A 16537-nucleotide genomic window follows, 5' to 3' on the forward strand; every position below is an offset into this window, starting at 1 on the left:
AGTAGATCAATAGGTACCGCTCTGGTGGGAAGGTATCGGCAGTCCATGCAGTCATGCCGGCCACATGATCTTAGAGATGTCTACGGACAATGCCGTCTCTTCGGCTTAGAAATGGAGATGAGCACCAACCCCCAGAGTCGGTCACGACTGGACTTAACGTCAGGGGAAAACCTTTACCTTACTTATCAAGGGGAAAGTATTCACTTGTTTAGAGTAGTTCACCATTGTATAATCATGCCAAACATGGGCAGCAAGCAAAACCTGGCAGCTGATATGTTTCTCAAAATAATTTCATACTGTAAGACTCTATAATCCAAATCACTTCTGACATTTCACATTGTCCAAATCTATTCACTCTGAATTGTTACTGTTACAGAACTCCTTAAATGGCTTTGTGCACAAGCATTTAATGAATAAGTACTATATTGACATGGTCTGAACTTAAGTTTATGTGCAATGGTTCCTTGGAAGAATGGTAATAAGTAACTATATGTTTTAAGCTTGACTAATGTATTTTATGGATTATTGTTAATGGTTTTAGATGTGTTGCTGTTTTTATTGATTTGTTTGGCATTGAATTTTGCCAGTTGTTGTAAGCCGCCCTGAGTCCCCTTGGGTGAGAAATGTTCTAAATAAATAAAATAAATAAATTGCTCTTGAATATTGTAATCACTTATCCAAGCCTCGCTTATCCAAGCTTCTGGATTATCCAAGCCATTTTTGTAGTCAATGTTTTCAATATATCATGATATTTTGGTGCTTAATTTGTAAATACAGTAATTACAACATAACTTTACATAAATTAAGCACCAAAACTTCATGTTATACAACAAATTTGACAGAAAAAGTAGTTCAATATGCAGTAATGTTATGTTGTAATTACTGTATTTACGAATTTAGCACCAAAATACCATGATATATTGAAAACATTGATTACAAAAATGGCTTGGATTATCCAGAAACTTGGATAAGCGAGGCTTGGATAAGTGAGACTCTACTGTACTACATAGCATTACTGCATATTGAACTACTTTTTCTGTCAAATGTGTTGCATAACATGATGTTTTGGTGCTTAATTTGTAAAATCATAACCTAATTTGATGTTTAATAGGCTTTTCCTTAATCCCTCCTTATTATCCAAGATATTCTGCCGGCCCATTTAGCTTGGATAAGTGAGACTCTACTGTTTCAGGATTTCAGAAGTTAAGATACTTATGAACTTATCAAGTTTAGAAATTACAGAAAATATTCTGTGAATGAAAATTTGCAGAAGAAGAATGTTTAAAAAGAAAAAGAAATTCACTAGCACATAGAAAAAAAATCAGCCACTGTGTCCTCTGACAGTTATGTTTAAAAGGTGACTGAACAGAAGTGGGAGGAAAAAGTGACTGCGAAGGCATGAGAAAAAAAAGAAAGAATAAGGTTGACTCATTTCATCTTGACCCGACGTGTCAGCAGCTCTAAAAGAAAATATCACCCTTATGAGTAGAGACACTTCAGGGATAACTGCCAGAACTGGAGGTTTAGAGAGCACTCAGACCTCACTCCACAGGGAACCATCTGAAAGGGTAGGGTTTGATATTTGTTTTGATGCTGGAACATCACATGTTATTGTGCGGTTACTGATGTTGTATAAACTGCTTTGCTTGCTGACAGCATAGAGGAGTGTATTGTGGGTTCCAGAATTATCTAGCTCCCTGTCACCCTTCATTACAGCTTCCAGTAGTTCCACATTACAGATTGCCTTTCTTCATCGGGGAATTCTAATCATTCTGTTTGTTTGGCGAAATAGCGCTTGTGGCTATGATTTTAGTAGCTGTCATGGTTCAATTGAAAGGCATTCCCGGTGGCAGGAGCAGAGTAAAAATACCAGTTCTCCCTTGGTGCAGAACAAGACTGACCTAATATGTTTTGCTTCCCTTGGCTCTTCTCTCTCCCTACCAAACTGTACTGCACATAAAATCTGACAGGGCTGTGAGGTGAATGCTATTTCAACATCAGTCATGAGATAGCATCCTACATAAGGCATCCTATATACAGCATTGTCCTTTACCACTTTTCAACATCCTCCTCTCACCACCATTTGCTGTTCGGGTCAACTGTTTCTTTTAGTTTAATGACAGTGCTAGTCTTGCTGCCGAAAATAAATACGGAGGTTTCTCCGTAGTATCACCATGTTGGGCTCATGCATCAAACAAGGAGGTACCTTTTTTTTTTTGTTGTGGACTGGGCTTGGCCCCATGTAAGCCACCCCGAGTCCGTCCGGGGAGATGGGGCGGGGTATAAAAATAAAATTATTATTATTATTATTATTATTATTATTATTATTATTATTACCTTCCCCATTGCTTCAGAATGAGAAACCTCCCTTGTTCAGTCTTTCAGCTCTGACTAAAGGTAAAGGTTTCCCCTGATGTTAAGTCCAGTCATGTCTGACTCTGGGGATTGGTGCTCATCTCCATTTCTAAGCTAAAGAGCCGGTGTTGTCTGTAGACACCTCCAAGGTCATGTGGCCGGCATGACTGCATGGAGCGCTGTTACCTTCCTGCCAGAGCGGTACCTATTGATCTACTCACATTGGCATGTTTTTGAACTGCTAGGTTGGCAGAAGCTGGAGCTAACAGTGGACACTCACGCCACTCCCGGGGTTTGAACCTGGAACCTTTCGGTCTGCAAGTTCAGCAGCTCAGTGCTTTAACACACTTCGCCACCGGGGTTCTTTATAGCTCTGACTACTTCTGACTAAAGTCAACCTTAGCCTATAAAAACAACAAACATTTCAGGATAGCCTCATAAAAGCTAAAAATTACTTTAGCTATTAGTAGTGGGAGGTAGCTGAAGGACCAAGCAAGGCTTTGCAGATAGAAATGGCTTTTGGGACAATATAGTGAAGACTGACCAAAAATTGATCGCAAAAATATATAAAAACCTATTAGAGTGGGCCACAGAAAAAGACCAGATAAAAGATTGTATGGTAAAGTGGGCTCAGAATGTCGGCCATCAGATCCAATTAAAAAGTTGGGAGAAGATATGGAATCAGGGCCTCAGATACACATATTCATACGATTTGCAAGAGAACTGGCTAAAAATGCAATACAGGTGGTATATTACCCCCTATAAAATTTCTCAATGTTATAAAAATTCTTCTAATAAATGTTGGAAGTGCGAATACCAGACGGGGACTTTCTACCATATTTGGTGGACTTGCTCAAAAGCCTAGTCATTCTGGAAAGACATAAATGAAGCTATACAATCAATTCTTAAGATAAAGATTCACAGGGAACCTGAATACTTTTTATTGGGAATGTTTGACATTGAGGACGACAAGAATAAAGAGATTCTGTTCAATTATTTGATTACAGTCGCAAGGATAACATATGCTAGGATTTGGAGACAAAAGGAGATTCCAAAAAAAGGAGGATTGGCTAAACAGAGTCATAGAGATAATGAACATGGATAGACTTACTTATTGGTTATCCCCAAATCAAGGTTTACCAAAGAAAGAAATGAACTGGGACACGGTAAAGGATTATTTAAAACAGATGATCTTATCTGCTGAACCGACACAACCTTTGAGATTAAGGAGGACGAAGGGACATGGTGTTTTACCAATAAATATGATTTTTCTTGGAAAAGATTATGAAGAGCCAGTAAAAGACAGATGGAAGTCTACAACCTATTTTTTAAAATTTTATTTATTAGTAGTATTATTTTTTCCCTTTTGTTTTTAATTTTTTTAATCCTTTTTTTCTTTTTCTTTTTTTTAGATTTACACACATATATAGATTTGGATGGGTATGGGTATGTACGTGTATACATATATATTTCTTTTCTCTTTCTTCTTACTTCCTACTTTCTACCTATAAAAAAGTGTTCCCCCACTTTCGCTGTGAAATATGGTGATTTGCATTTCTTTTTTCTTTTTTATAATGTAAAATCCTCAATAAAGATATATACAATTAAAAAAAGGACCAAGCAAGGGAGATTTTTCATTTTGAAACACTGGAGAAAATAACACCATTACGGTAGGGAAGGCACCTTCCCCCAGAGCATCATTACAGAAGTGGAGTGTAAGGTTATTTTATTCCATTTCCAGTGAGACAGAGCACTTTACAGAGAAAGAAGTAGTCTCACAGACTATATAACTACATTGGTTACACAAACAAAGGTGATATTACATTTTACTCAGCATTCACACACATACATTCCACATACATATATTACCATTACTAGAGAAGAGACTCAAACATAGGCCAGATAGCATCCACTGAAAATCTGCCATTCTGCCAATAACACCACCTTTCTCCTTCCCTTGGAAAAAGAGGTGGGTCAGACGCTGCATTTGCCACACTTTTGGAAAATAAAAAGGTCTCATAAAGTAATTTTTCTTGCTGTCGCTGTTCCAAAAAGTTTAAATGACTGACGAGTTGTTGTTTTCCCTAAAAAGATAGAGATTGCCTCCTCCTTTCTCTCCTTCAAAAAACAACTAAAGACCTACTTCTGCTCATTAGCATAAGGAGAGGAGCAGGATTAATTAATGAGAGACCACTTCTGGATCTTGATTGAGAACTATGCTGTATTGGTGTTTTGTTTATCTATGTCAGCCAATTTACTATCATAGGCTAAATAATTCAACCCACAAAACTGTGCTTAACTTCAGTTGGCTTTTGTAAATTACTGTGAACATTTATTTAGATTTTATGTCACTATATAATTCTTGTTTGATTCAGTCTGAATATATTAGTTTATCAATGTTATGTTGAATTCACTGATATTAGTTTTAATTTGATGTTAGGTTTTTTTTAATCATAGAATCATAGAATCATAGAATAGTAGAGTTGGAAGAGACCACATGGGCCATCTAGTCCAACCCCCTGCTAAGAAGCAGGAAATCGCATTCAAAGCACCCCCGACAGATGGCCATCCAGCCTCTGCTTAAAAGCCTCCAAGGAAGGAGCCTCCACCACGGCCCCGGGGAGAGAGTTCCACTGTCGAACAGCTCTCACAGTGAGGAAGTTCTTCCTGATGTTCAGGTGGAATCTCCTTTCCTGTAGTTTGAAGCCATTGTTCCGTGTCCTAGTCTGCAGGGCAGCAGATCTATATGTTTTATGAAGGTATTGAATGTATGCCATTGTTTGTTGGAATCCGCCATAATTCCCTTCGGGGAGACAGGGTGGAATAAAGATCTTATTATTATTATTATTATTATTATTATTATTATTATTATTATTATTATTTTATTATGACACAGCAAACAAGATAGATATGCTGGATTTCATATCACAAAATCACAAGTCGAACACTTCCCAAGTGTCTAGGAATGTGTGATGTATTTTCGGATGATGTGCGCAGATCCCAGTAGGGTGGCCTTTTACAGTTGGCAGATCATAATTTGGTCAATGTCTATTGTTTTAAAATGCCGGCTGAGATCTTTTGGTATGGCACCCAATGTGCTGATCACCACTGGGACCACCTGCACTGGTTTCTGCCAGGGTCTTTGAAGTTCAATCTTGAGGTCCTAATAGCGGCTGAGTTTTTCCTGTTGTTTTTCATCAATGCGACTGTCACCTGGGATGGCAACATCAATGATTATTTTTTCTTCATCAGCCTTTTGCAGTTTTTCAGGCTTCAGTATTCTTAGAATGGTATCTTCAGGCTATATACCGTATATACTCAAGTATAAGCTGACCCGAATATAAGCCGAGGCACCTAATTTTACCACAAAAACTGGGAAAACTTATTGACTCAAGTATAAGAGAAGGGTGGGAAATGCAGCAGCTACAGGTCAAATTCAAAAATAAAAATACTGTAGATATTAATAAAATTGCATTATTTGAGGCAACAGTGTTAAATGTTTTTGAATATTTATATAAAACTGTAATTTAAGATAATAATAAGACTTTAATAAGACTGTCCAACTCTGAATATCTTTATACTCAAGTATAAGCCGACCTGAATAGAAGCCGGCCAGGACCCTCACTTGAGTATAAGCTGAAGGGAGCTTTTTCAGCCCTAAAAAAGGGCTGAAAAACTAGGCTTATACTCGAGTATATACAGTAGGTTCCAATCATACAATGTTCATTCAATTCCAATCCATCCACACATCACTTTTATCACAGTGTGTGTGTAATCTGCATTGGATGACACTGTTAGAGTGTAACACCCAAATATTGCCTGTTAATGTTTTGTGCAATTTCAACAGAAATTCTTTATAATTAGATATAATCACAAAATATATTTTCTTAATCTGACCCCAACTCCCAGTGGTGTCGGCTGGATAACCAACCAACGGGTCAACGGACTGCAGTGATAGGTGATTCGACGCACCAGCTGCAGTACAAACAGTTGCATCAACCTCTCAAAACTAGGTTTTGTTTTTTTTTAGGAATTCCCAAAACAAAGCTATGTGGAAACGACAGGCAAAGCGGACCCTACACATTTGTGGGACAAATGCTAGGAGGAAGAAGAAGAAGAAGAGGAAGAAGAAGAAAAAAAGAAGATTTTAACCTCATTTTACATATAACATATCAATACACTCCAAAGGCTAAAACCCTATGCCAATGAACTTCTAATGTGCATATATGCTAATTAGAGCTGTCATTATTAAGCAATGGCAATAAAAGCTTCCAGTCACTTAACCATCTGCATGCAAGCAGGTATGATTATTTTTGTTGCTGCTGATTTTTTTTATAGTAGCTGATTTTTTTCAAATTTTCAGAATTACAATATTATATTATTGTCTGATATAAGAAGAGGTCCATGAGGGTGATACCTGCACGCCATTGCCATAGCATTGTTATAGAGACATTGTGAGGTAAATCTTAGAGCTGAAGAAAGGACAAAGCAGGCAGGCAGCAGCTTCGATGACACCCAGGCAATGCTAGATATATACGAGAGCTATCCAGAAAGTAGATCACGTTTTGGAATTAAAAATTAATAACGTATAGGAGTAAACATTTACCATATGTAGTTGAAAGCCAGACCCAAATACCACTTCTCAGCATAGTCCCCATTGAAATCTAGGCAGGTATCATAGCAATAAAAGAGTTTGGAAAGTCCTTCCCCACCAAACTTTGCTGCTTGGTCCAGGTGGGCGTCCCTTCCCGCAGCTGCGCATGTGCATGTGCTCAATTTTCCCCCACGCTCATCCTGGATTGCTCTTCTGTTTTGCAAATGCTTGCAAGGAAGGTTATGGTGACCGTTTTTTGGGACAGGAAAGGTGTGCTTCTTGCAAAACCTTAGAAGAGCAATCCAGGATGAGCGTGGGGGAAAGTTGAGCGCATGCACATGAGCAGCTGCGGGAAGGAATGCCCGCCTGGTTGAGGACACAAGCCAAGCAGCAAAGTTTGGTGGGAAAGGACTTTCCAAACTCTTTTATCGCTATGAGAAGTGCCTAGATTTCAATGGGGACTATGTTGAGAAGTGGTATTTGGGTCTGGCTTTCAACTGCATATGGTAAATGTTTTCTCCTATACTTTGTTCATTTTTAATTCCAAAACATAATCTACTTTCTGGATAGCCCTCATATATTAGTCTTGTATAAAGCTAAACAGTCTTAAGGACTTATTCCACAATATATTGCACTGGGGTAGCTCACAAATAGATATTACTGCTCAGAAAAAAAATGCAACTCATTCACATATCCTTTACAATGAGTGTTGCTACTCTACACAGAGGGAACAAATTCTTTTGGCTCACCTTTGCAGTTTTTCCCAACATTTGGAGCTTTAAAGAGCCATGTTGCTGAGCTCTTCCCAGCAAATTCAGTTCATTAAACACTTTCATGTTCAGAACAGCACACCATCTCCAGGGAGCTTCCTTTAACAACATGGATAAACGAGAAAACAAGATAACTATAGAAGACTGCGCAGCTGCAAGAATAGAAAAGGAAATGTGTGTTCCTATCTGTTCAGTCCCAAGGCCAGTAAAATGTAATGAGATGAAAACACGGGGAACTTCTGCAACTTTGTACCAAGTCCCTGAACAACTACAGATAAAAGTACTAGTTAGTTCAGCTTATATTTTAAAATGCAGCTGCCTAAAGAAACTAGGGGAAAGAACCAGAAAGAAAAACCTATTTAGCATATCTCCAAGGAACTATGATTTTTGGTAAAATAAATAAATAGGTTATCTCTGTCTGTATCTACCTATCATATACGCTCAGAGGCCAAAGATACAGCAGACTCTCTGTTAACCAGCACCCATGGGAATTAGTAGATGGTGAGTAAATGCAGTTTCTGTTTGTTTAAGAGTTAGTTACTATGAAAAACAGGCCTAATATTTTACCCACATACTATGCCATACCCTTTTTCATGTCAGGAGCAGCGTGAAAAACTGCAAGTCGCTTCTGGTGTGAGAAAATTGGCTGTCTGCAAGGACGTTGTCCAGGGGATGCATGGATGTTTTGATGTTTTTAATATCCTTGTGGGAGGCTTCTCTCATGCCCCTGCAGGGAGATGGAGCTGACAGAGGGAGCTCATCCGCACTCTCCCCAGGTTGGATTCAAACCAGCAACCTTCAGGTCAGCAACCCAACCTTCAGGTCATCAGTCCTGCCAGCACAAGGCCCACTGTGCCACCATAAACTCTGTATTGACTTGATATTAATATAGTAGAGTCTCACTTATCCAACATAAACGGGCTGGCAGAACATTGGATAAGTGAATATGTTGGATAATAAGGAGGGATTAAGGAAAAGCCTATTAAACATCAAATTAGGTTATGATTTTACAAATTAAGCACCAAAACATCATGTTATACAACAAATTTGACAGAAAAAGTAGTTCAATATGCAGTAATGCTATGTCGTAATTACTGTATTTACGAAGTTAGCACCAAAATATCATGATGTTTTAAAAACATTGGTTCCAAAAATACGTTGGATAATCCCGAATGTTGGATAAGTGAGACTCTACTGTATTGAAATACTGTCATTAACAGCAAAAAAGATAAATGAAGACAAACATGACTTGATGTAACACAATTTTACCGTATTATAAGAACAGCTTTGTAAATACACCATTATTTATTCGATTCTTTTGCTGGTTGCTTATGAATTCTGGTTACTTGAGTTCTGAGTGTCACTTTGGTCATGTGAAATAGTATTCACAACAATTTTTCATATGATTCTGTATCCCTAAGACCAGACTTCCTATAATACCAACAAATCAACAAGATGATATTTATGCAATGCTTAAGAAAATGTTTACCTGATAGATGTATAAGCAGGAGTAGAGATGATGGAATAGGGTAGAAGTGCCCCCAAACAAGTAAATTACGTATTTATTCACTAATTTAAATTATTTTAATTGACATCTATCTATATATATAAAAGAGTGATGGCATCACGGCAATTCACAAAACAACAAAAGTACAGGCCCCCCAACCTCAAAATTTGACAACACAACCCATCATCCACGCCTCAAGGTTGATACAACAAAAAGAAAAGAAAAATAAAGTCCTAATTAGAGGGAGAGCAATAATTTTTTTTATCCAATTGCTGCCAGTTTAGAGGGCTAATCTCTGCCCACTTGGTTGCCTAGCAACCATGGGACAGCCAGGTTTCAGTTAGGGGACAGGCAGATTTAGGCCTCACTTAGGCTTCTTCCACAGATTATCTAATTTGCACTGGATTATATGGCAGTGTAGACTCAAGGCCCTTCAACACAGCTATATAACCCATTTATAATCTTATATTATCTGCTTTGCACTGGATTATCTTGACTCCACACTACCATATAATCCACTTCACTGTGCATTTTATACAGCTGTGAAGAAGGAGCCTCATATAATCCAGTTCTGAGCAGATAATATAAGATTATCAATATACAGCAGAGTCTCACTTATCCAACATAAACAGGCCGGCAGGATAAGTGAATATGTTGGATAATAAGAAGGGATTCAGGAAAAGCCAATTAAACATCAAATTAGGTAATCGTTATACAAATTAAGCACCAAAACATCATATTATACAACAAATTTGACAGAAAAAGTAGTTCCATGCTCAGTAATGCTATGTAGTATTTACAGTAGATTCTCACTTATCCAACACTCGCTTATCCAACATTCTGGATTATCCAACGCATTTTTGTAGTCAATGCTTTCAATATATCGTGATATTTTGGTGCTAAATTCATAAATACAGTAATTACTATATAGCATTACTGTGTACTGAACTACTTTTTCTGACAAATTTGTTGTCTAACATGATGTTTTGGTGCTTAATTTGTAAAATCATAACTTAATTTGATGTTTAATAGGGTTATCCTTAAATCCTCATTATCCAACATATTCGCTTATCCAACGTTCTGCCGGCCCGTTTATGTTGGATAAGTGAGACTCTACTGTACTGTATTTACAAATTTACCACTAAAATATCACAATGAATTTAAAACACTGACTACAAAAACATTGATTATGAAAAGGCAGACTGCGTTGGATAATCCAGAACATTGTATAAGCGAATGTTGGATAAGTGAGATTCTTCTTTAATATGAAATAATTACTGGGATAGAATAATGCAGAACAATATAATCTCTAAAACCAGGACAGTAAATAAACAGGGGAATTCTACACAGGAAATAATCAGGGCCAGCTAACACCTCCCAACAAAGTATTCCCATCATCAAAGTCTGGCAAATCCTGTTTTCTCAGGACCACAGACAGTAGAAGCACATAAAATATCGCAAACAACACCACTCTGAAAACAAGGGAATTCCAGACAGGAAACAATCAGGGCCAGCTAACACCTCCCAACAAAAAATTCACTCAGGGAGGAAACAGCGAGGCTTTAAAGCTGCAAGGCCATTACATCCTAATCATTTTTCCTAATTGCAGCATTCATACTTGCCTCCAACAAACAAAATAAAACCAATCAGAAATATTGTATATTCACAACCTTTAGGAAATAATATCCCCTGATGGCGCAGCGTGTTAAAGCACTGAGCTGCTGAACTTCTGGACCGAAAGGCCACAGGTTTGAATTGGGGGAGCGGAGAGAGTCCCCACTGTTAGCCCCAGCTTCTGCCAACCCAGAAGTTCGAAAACATGCAAATGTGAGTGCATCAATAGGTACTGCTCCAGTGGGAAGGTAACACCGCTCCATGTAGTCATCCCACATGACCTTGGAGGAGTCTACGGACAACGCCGGCTCTTCGGCTTAGAAATGGAGATGAGCACAAACCCCCAGAGTCAGACACGACTGGACTTAATGTCTGGGGAAAACCTTTACCCTTGACCTTAACTACCACCAATTCCTCAATACTTTATTTCCCATACCACCAGACTTCGCCACAGCAACTCGTGGCCGGGCACAGCTAGTCTATATATATAAAAGGATAAAGTTGTGGGCGCAGTGACTATAACAACAAAACTAAACATCCCAGAAATACGAAAGTTGGCAATACAATGCAAAAGCCTTGCCTCCCGGTTACAATAACACAACCACACCACAAAACCACAATCCGGACCCACAAAACTCACAACAACAAATCATGACTATAACAACATAACTAAATGCCCTAGAAATACAAAGCTTGGCAACACAACGCAAAAGCCTTCTCTCCCGGTTGTAACAACACAACCACACCACAAAACCACAATCCGGACCCATAAAACTCACAACAATGCATCGTGACTATAACAACACAACTAAACGCCCCAGAAATACAAAACTTGGCACACAACTAAATGCCCCAGAAATACAAAACTTGACAACACAACGCAAAAGCCTTGCCTCGTGGTTGTAACAACACAAACACACCACAAAACCACAATCCGGATGCACAAAACTCACAACAAAGCATCGTGACTATAACAACACAAGTAAACGCCCCAGAAATACGAAACATGGCAACACAACGCAAAAGCCTTCCCTCCCGGTTGTAACAACACAACCACACCACAAAACCACAATCCGGACCCATAAAACTCACAACAACGCATCACCTTCATGACCACTACGACAACAATAATAATAAATAGCTACACAGGCAAAACAAAAAAAAGACTATTGTACCACAATAAGATATAAACCGCACTCAGCAGAATCAGACGTCACGATTAACAACAAACCAAAGACAACAGGAATCTCAAGTAATTATCAATCAACACAAAAATTGAAGAAGGTAACAGACTTCAAATACTACTACTAATGTGAGTATAAAGAAGGGTGGAGGTCACAGCATAAATACAACCTAATGTAGACTGACCAACACCACCAGACTAAGCCACAGCAACGCGTGGCCGGGCACAGCTAGTATTTTATATTTTAATATTTGTGTGCTATTTTAAAGTGTATTGTCTTTAATGTTGTGAGCTGTTTTGTGTCTCAATTAAGAGATAAAAGCATAATAATAATAGTAATAATAATAATAATAATAATAATAATAATAATAATAATAATAATAATAATTTTCTTGTTGAATAATTTTCTCCTCTCTTGAGAAGTATTTGAAAGGTTATTAGCAGTGCTGGGCTTTTCCTACACAAGGTCTGCATATGATATTTTGCAGAAAGAACCAGCATGGTGTAGTAGTTTAGTGTTGCATTAGGATGCTATGACACCAGCATCCAGATTCTCACTCTTCTATGGATGCTCACTTGATGTCCTAGGCAAATCACAGACTCTCCGCTTCGGAGGAAGGTAAGGGCACTTCCCCTGCCCCAGTTCTGTCAAGAAAACATCATGATATGCCACATCTTCATCAGAAATTATTTGAAGGCATAGAACATTATGTAGAAAACAAAATGTTCTGTGCAGAAAATAAGATTTATGTCCAGAAACATTTCTTGCAAAGCAACCATGTACAAATTTAGCACAGAATATAGCACTTAATAAGGCAGCGTTTTGGCGACGATGCGCATCTGCGGAAAGTGGTGACCGGCGCGTTGAGGATGCAAGCGGCAGAGTTTTTTGGGGAAGGAGTTGCCAAGCTCATTCATCACTATGATAAGTGCCTAGATTTGAATGCCGACTTTGTTGAGAAGTGGTATTTGGGTGTGGCTTTCAACCGCATATGGTAAATGTTTTCTCCTATACTTTGTTCATTTTTGATTCCAAAACGTAATCTACTTTCTGGATAACCCTCTTACATAATGTACTGCTCAAGTCAGAACTTTTTTATTAGAAGTACCTGGTAACCAGGTCAAACACTTATGAAAAGATTGTATGACAACAGTAGCAAGATACATCTATGTGGAAAAATTAAGGGACTCCAAGAATGGAAGACTGGTTAGTTAAGTGTTTGAGGTGGTACGAATGGATATGTTAAACATCCTGCTGTTTAGAAAAACAGTTAATAACACTGGGAACCATTCATTAAATATCTAATAGAGAAGGGTGAAAAGATAACACTCACACATACACACGGATTGGACCGAGCAAGTCCTGTATTCACTGAAATCTAGTGCTCACCTTTTTTGGGCAAAACGGCTTTGCCAACATTGGCGTGCGCATTAAATTAGCATCATACGATCACCTGCTTCCGAAGGAGCATCTGGAGCTAATATTGGAGCTGACAGAGGGAGCTCATCCACACTCTCGAACCAGCAATCGTCCGATCAGCAACCGTCAGAACAGCAACTATCAGATCAGCAACCCAACCTTCAGGTCTGCAGTCCTGCCGGCACAAGGGTTTAATTCATTGCGCTGCTGGGCAATATATATATATATAAATCCAAAAAAGTAAACATTGATTTTAGCTATTTGATATAAGGGACACAATTTCACTATGTATTGTAGAGAATGGAAGTTGAGCATCCATGGATGTTCGTAAGTTATTAAGTGTTTTTTTTATTTCTATAGGTTAATGTTTAAAATTTTATAATTTGTGTATGTTTTTTGTTTATTGATGTATTGTATGTTGTATATTGTTATTGTTTTTATCTGGTATTATCTGTAAGCCGCTCCGAGTCTCCTTTGGGGGAGATGGAGGCGGGGTATAAATAAATTTCTTCTTCTTCTTCTTCTTCTTCTTATTATTATTATTATTATTATTATTATTAATATTATTATTATTATACACACACAAATATAAGTAATAAAATAATGAAATGAGAATTGCAAAATACCATTATATTAGGTTAAAGGATTTTTAAAAACCTACTATGTGTTAATGGGAATTTAGTTCTAAACATACATATAATCTTTCAGTAGGAAAGTGGGAAGTCACTCCTTTTATTTTATTTTAGAATATCTACATCTTAATTTATATGTTATGCATTATGATAAGTGGTAGTATATATATTAGTAAAATGTATATACATATTATGGATTGGATATTATCTATTTGAAGACTGTATAAACACTTTGTAAAGTGTGCCTCTTCAGAATATGTTTGTTATGCAATCAAAATAAATAATTATATCTTTTAGAAATTAAACTCAACCTGAGGAAGGATATAGCATAGAAACCGCACTGGGGCTTCTCTGAATGGGCAGTCATTACTTTCCTTTGGAATCTATTTTTAAACACTTCAGGGAAAATTAGTTAGCACTTTGGACAGCAACTGCCATAATTCTTCACCATCAACTCTGCTGTCTGGGATTGTTATGATTTGCTACCGCAAGACATCTGAAGAGCCAAAATTGTTCACCCACAGTATACAGTGAGGTTGTTCAAGAAAGATCAGCAATGGCTGATGGCTTCTATGTCCTTGAGTAGGATGCATCTTTTCAGATGCTTTGGGAAACTTTAAGAAGTTATCCAAGCTGTGAAACCAACTTCAGGGCTGGGGCTTCCATACCTTGGACAGCTATCTGTAGCTAAAAAAGAAATATAAGCCCCAATGGACAAGATATTAAATGTTTCAAGGAGTCAAGGGCAGAAGAGAAGCCAAAGTGAAAGTGGACAGAAATAGGGTGAGAAACCTGATTGTGACTGTTCAGGAGTGTCTACAGAGACAAAGAGGACTACAATAATGCAGAGAAATAGAAGTTGATAAAAAAAGGAGGAACAAGAGCACTCTTTAATAAGATCTGAAAAATCAAAAAGAAATTTAAAACCAAGAGTTGGGGTGCTCTATGATCAGCAGAGGAAGACATTACATTTTCAGTGTGTCAGAAGCCGACTTGAGAACATACTGCAAGTCGCTTCTGGGTGTGAGAGAATTGGCTGTCTACAGAGAAGTTCGAAGAAGTAAGAGGTTAGCTCTCAGGTTCGATAATGACTTATCCCGTGTGAAGTTTTGTAGGTCCTGCGCTCCCTTAATCGCGCACCTTGGGATCTCCTTAAAGGTGCTCCTCTTTGTGTTTTCATTGCGGTGTCAACTTTGCCTTTCCTTGGAAGAGGTTCTAGTATCCAGCTCCTAGCCTTGTCTCCTGTCTGGAAACTGTGCCAGGTTCCCAGTTCCATGCAAGCCGCGCCGTGCCATGATTCCCGAGTAGACCTCGCCTTGTTACCTTGCTTTCCTTGTTCCTGAGTCGAGACTGACTTTGCCTTGTTTACTTTGCTTTCCTTGTTCTGAGACGGGACTCTCCAAGTGGATTACTGTTGCAGTTTGCAGCACTTGGTTCTCGGCTCTTGTTTAAGGACTATCGTTGACTTTTGTGTGAAACTATCGAGTTTCCACTGGTGGATTACAAATAAGGACATTGCTGAACTTGTTTTGAATTGCTAAAGACTTCATATTAAGGACTAATCCTCATACTGACTTATTTCGCTAACTGCATGTATATATCTCTATCTATCTATCTATCTATCTATCTATCTATCTATCTATCTACTTCAATAAACCGCTTGTGTGGTTATACTGGCTCCTGTCTGGTTTTCAGGGTGCTCCTGCAGCCTTGGGGTGTGACAGGTTTCCAGTTGACAAGAGTGTCAGGGCAAGGCTGCATCCTATCACCTTATTTTTAACTTGTATGCCAAGAGTATCATATATAAAGCAAGTTTAGGTTCAGAGGAAGGAGGCGTGAACGTTGGAGAAGAAATCATCAGCAATCTGAGATATGCCGATGACACCACTCTACTAATGGAAAATAGCAAGGACTTGGAATGAAATTTCCAAGTTATGAAAAAAGTAGAAAGGCAGTTTTACAGTTGAACATTATAAAAAATCATGTCCACAGATGATATACATAACATCAAAGTAGATGATGGAGATATTGAAAGAGTTCAACGTGTTTCATACCTTGGCTCACTTATAATTGCAGTCAAGAAAACAGAAGACTGGAACTTGGAAGGGCAGCCATCAAGGAACTAAACAAGATTCTGAAATATAAAGAATCAATGGACACTAAAGTTAGGATTGTCCGTGCCATCATATATTCCATTTCTACATACAGTGATACCTTGAGTTAAGAGGTTAAGTAGTTCTGTGTTTGAGATCTTAACTCAAATCACTCTTATCTCAAAGCAAAATTTTCCCATTAATCTGTTCTAAACCCCCCTGACCTCCCATTTTTGTTACATGTTTTTACATAAGAAAATGCACTTTATAATAACAAATAATGAATAAATTCACATTCAAATGGAACAATAAAAAGAAAGATCAACTTTAAAGTGGTAGAAGCACAAAGTTGAGGCACAGTGGTAGAAG

General features: G+C 38.0%; 1 protein-coding gene across 2 annotated transcripts in view; it reads right to left on the reverse strand.

The window, feature by feature from the left end:
• phyhipl (phytanoyl-CoA 2-hydroxylase interacting protein like) overlaps positions 1–12255 on the reverse strand; it is a 286238-nt gene extending 273983 nt beyond the window's left edge. Inside the window, exon 1 of one of the 2 annotated variants that reach the window (XM_062977368.1) lies at positions 7699–7800. In XM_062977368.1, coding sequence (XP_062833438.1) covers positions 7699–7785 — 87 coding nt within the window. In that variant the 5' untranslated portion in view covers positions 7786–7800. Of the gene's footprint in view, positions 1–7698 lie in introns of both variants that reach the window. The other variant, XM_062977363.1, reaches the window with a different exon arrangement.
• Positions 12256–16537: the final 4282 nt, after the last annotated feature.

Source organism: Anolis carolinensis, chromosome 3, assembly GCF_035594765.1.
Source record: "Anolis carolinensis isolate JA03-04 chromosome 3, rAnoCar3.1.pri, whole genome shotgun sequence".
Lineage (NCBI taxonomy): Eukaryota > Metazoa > Chordata > Lepidosauria > Squamata > Dactyloidae > Anolis > Anolis carolinensis.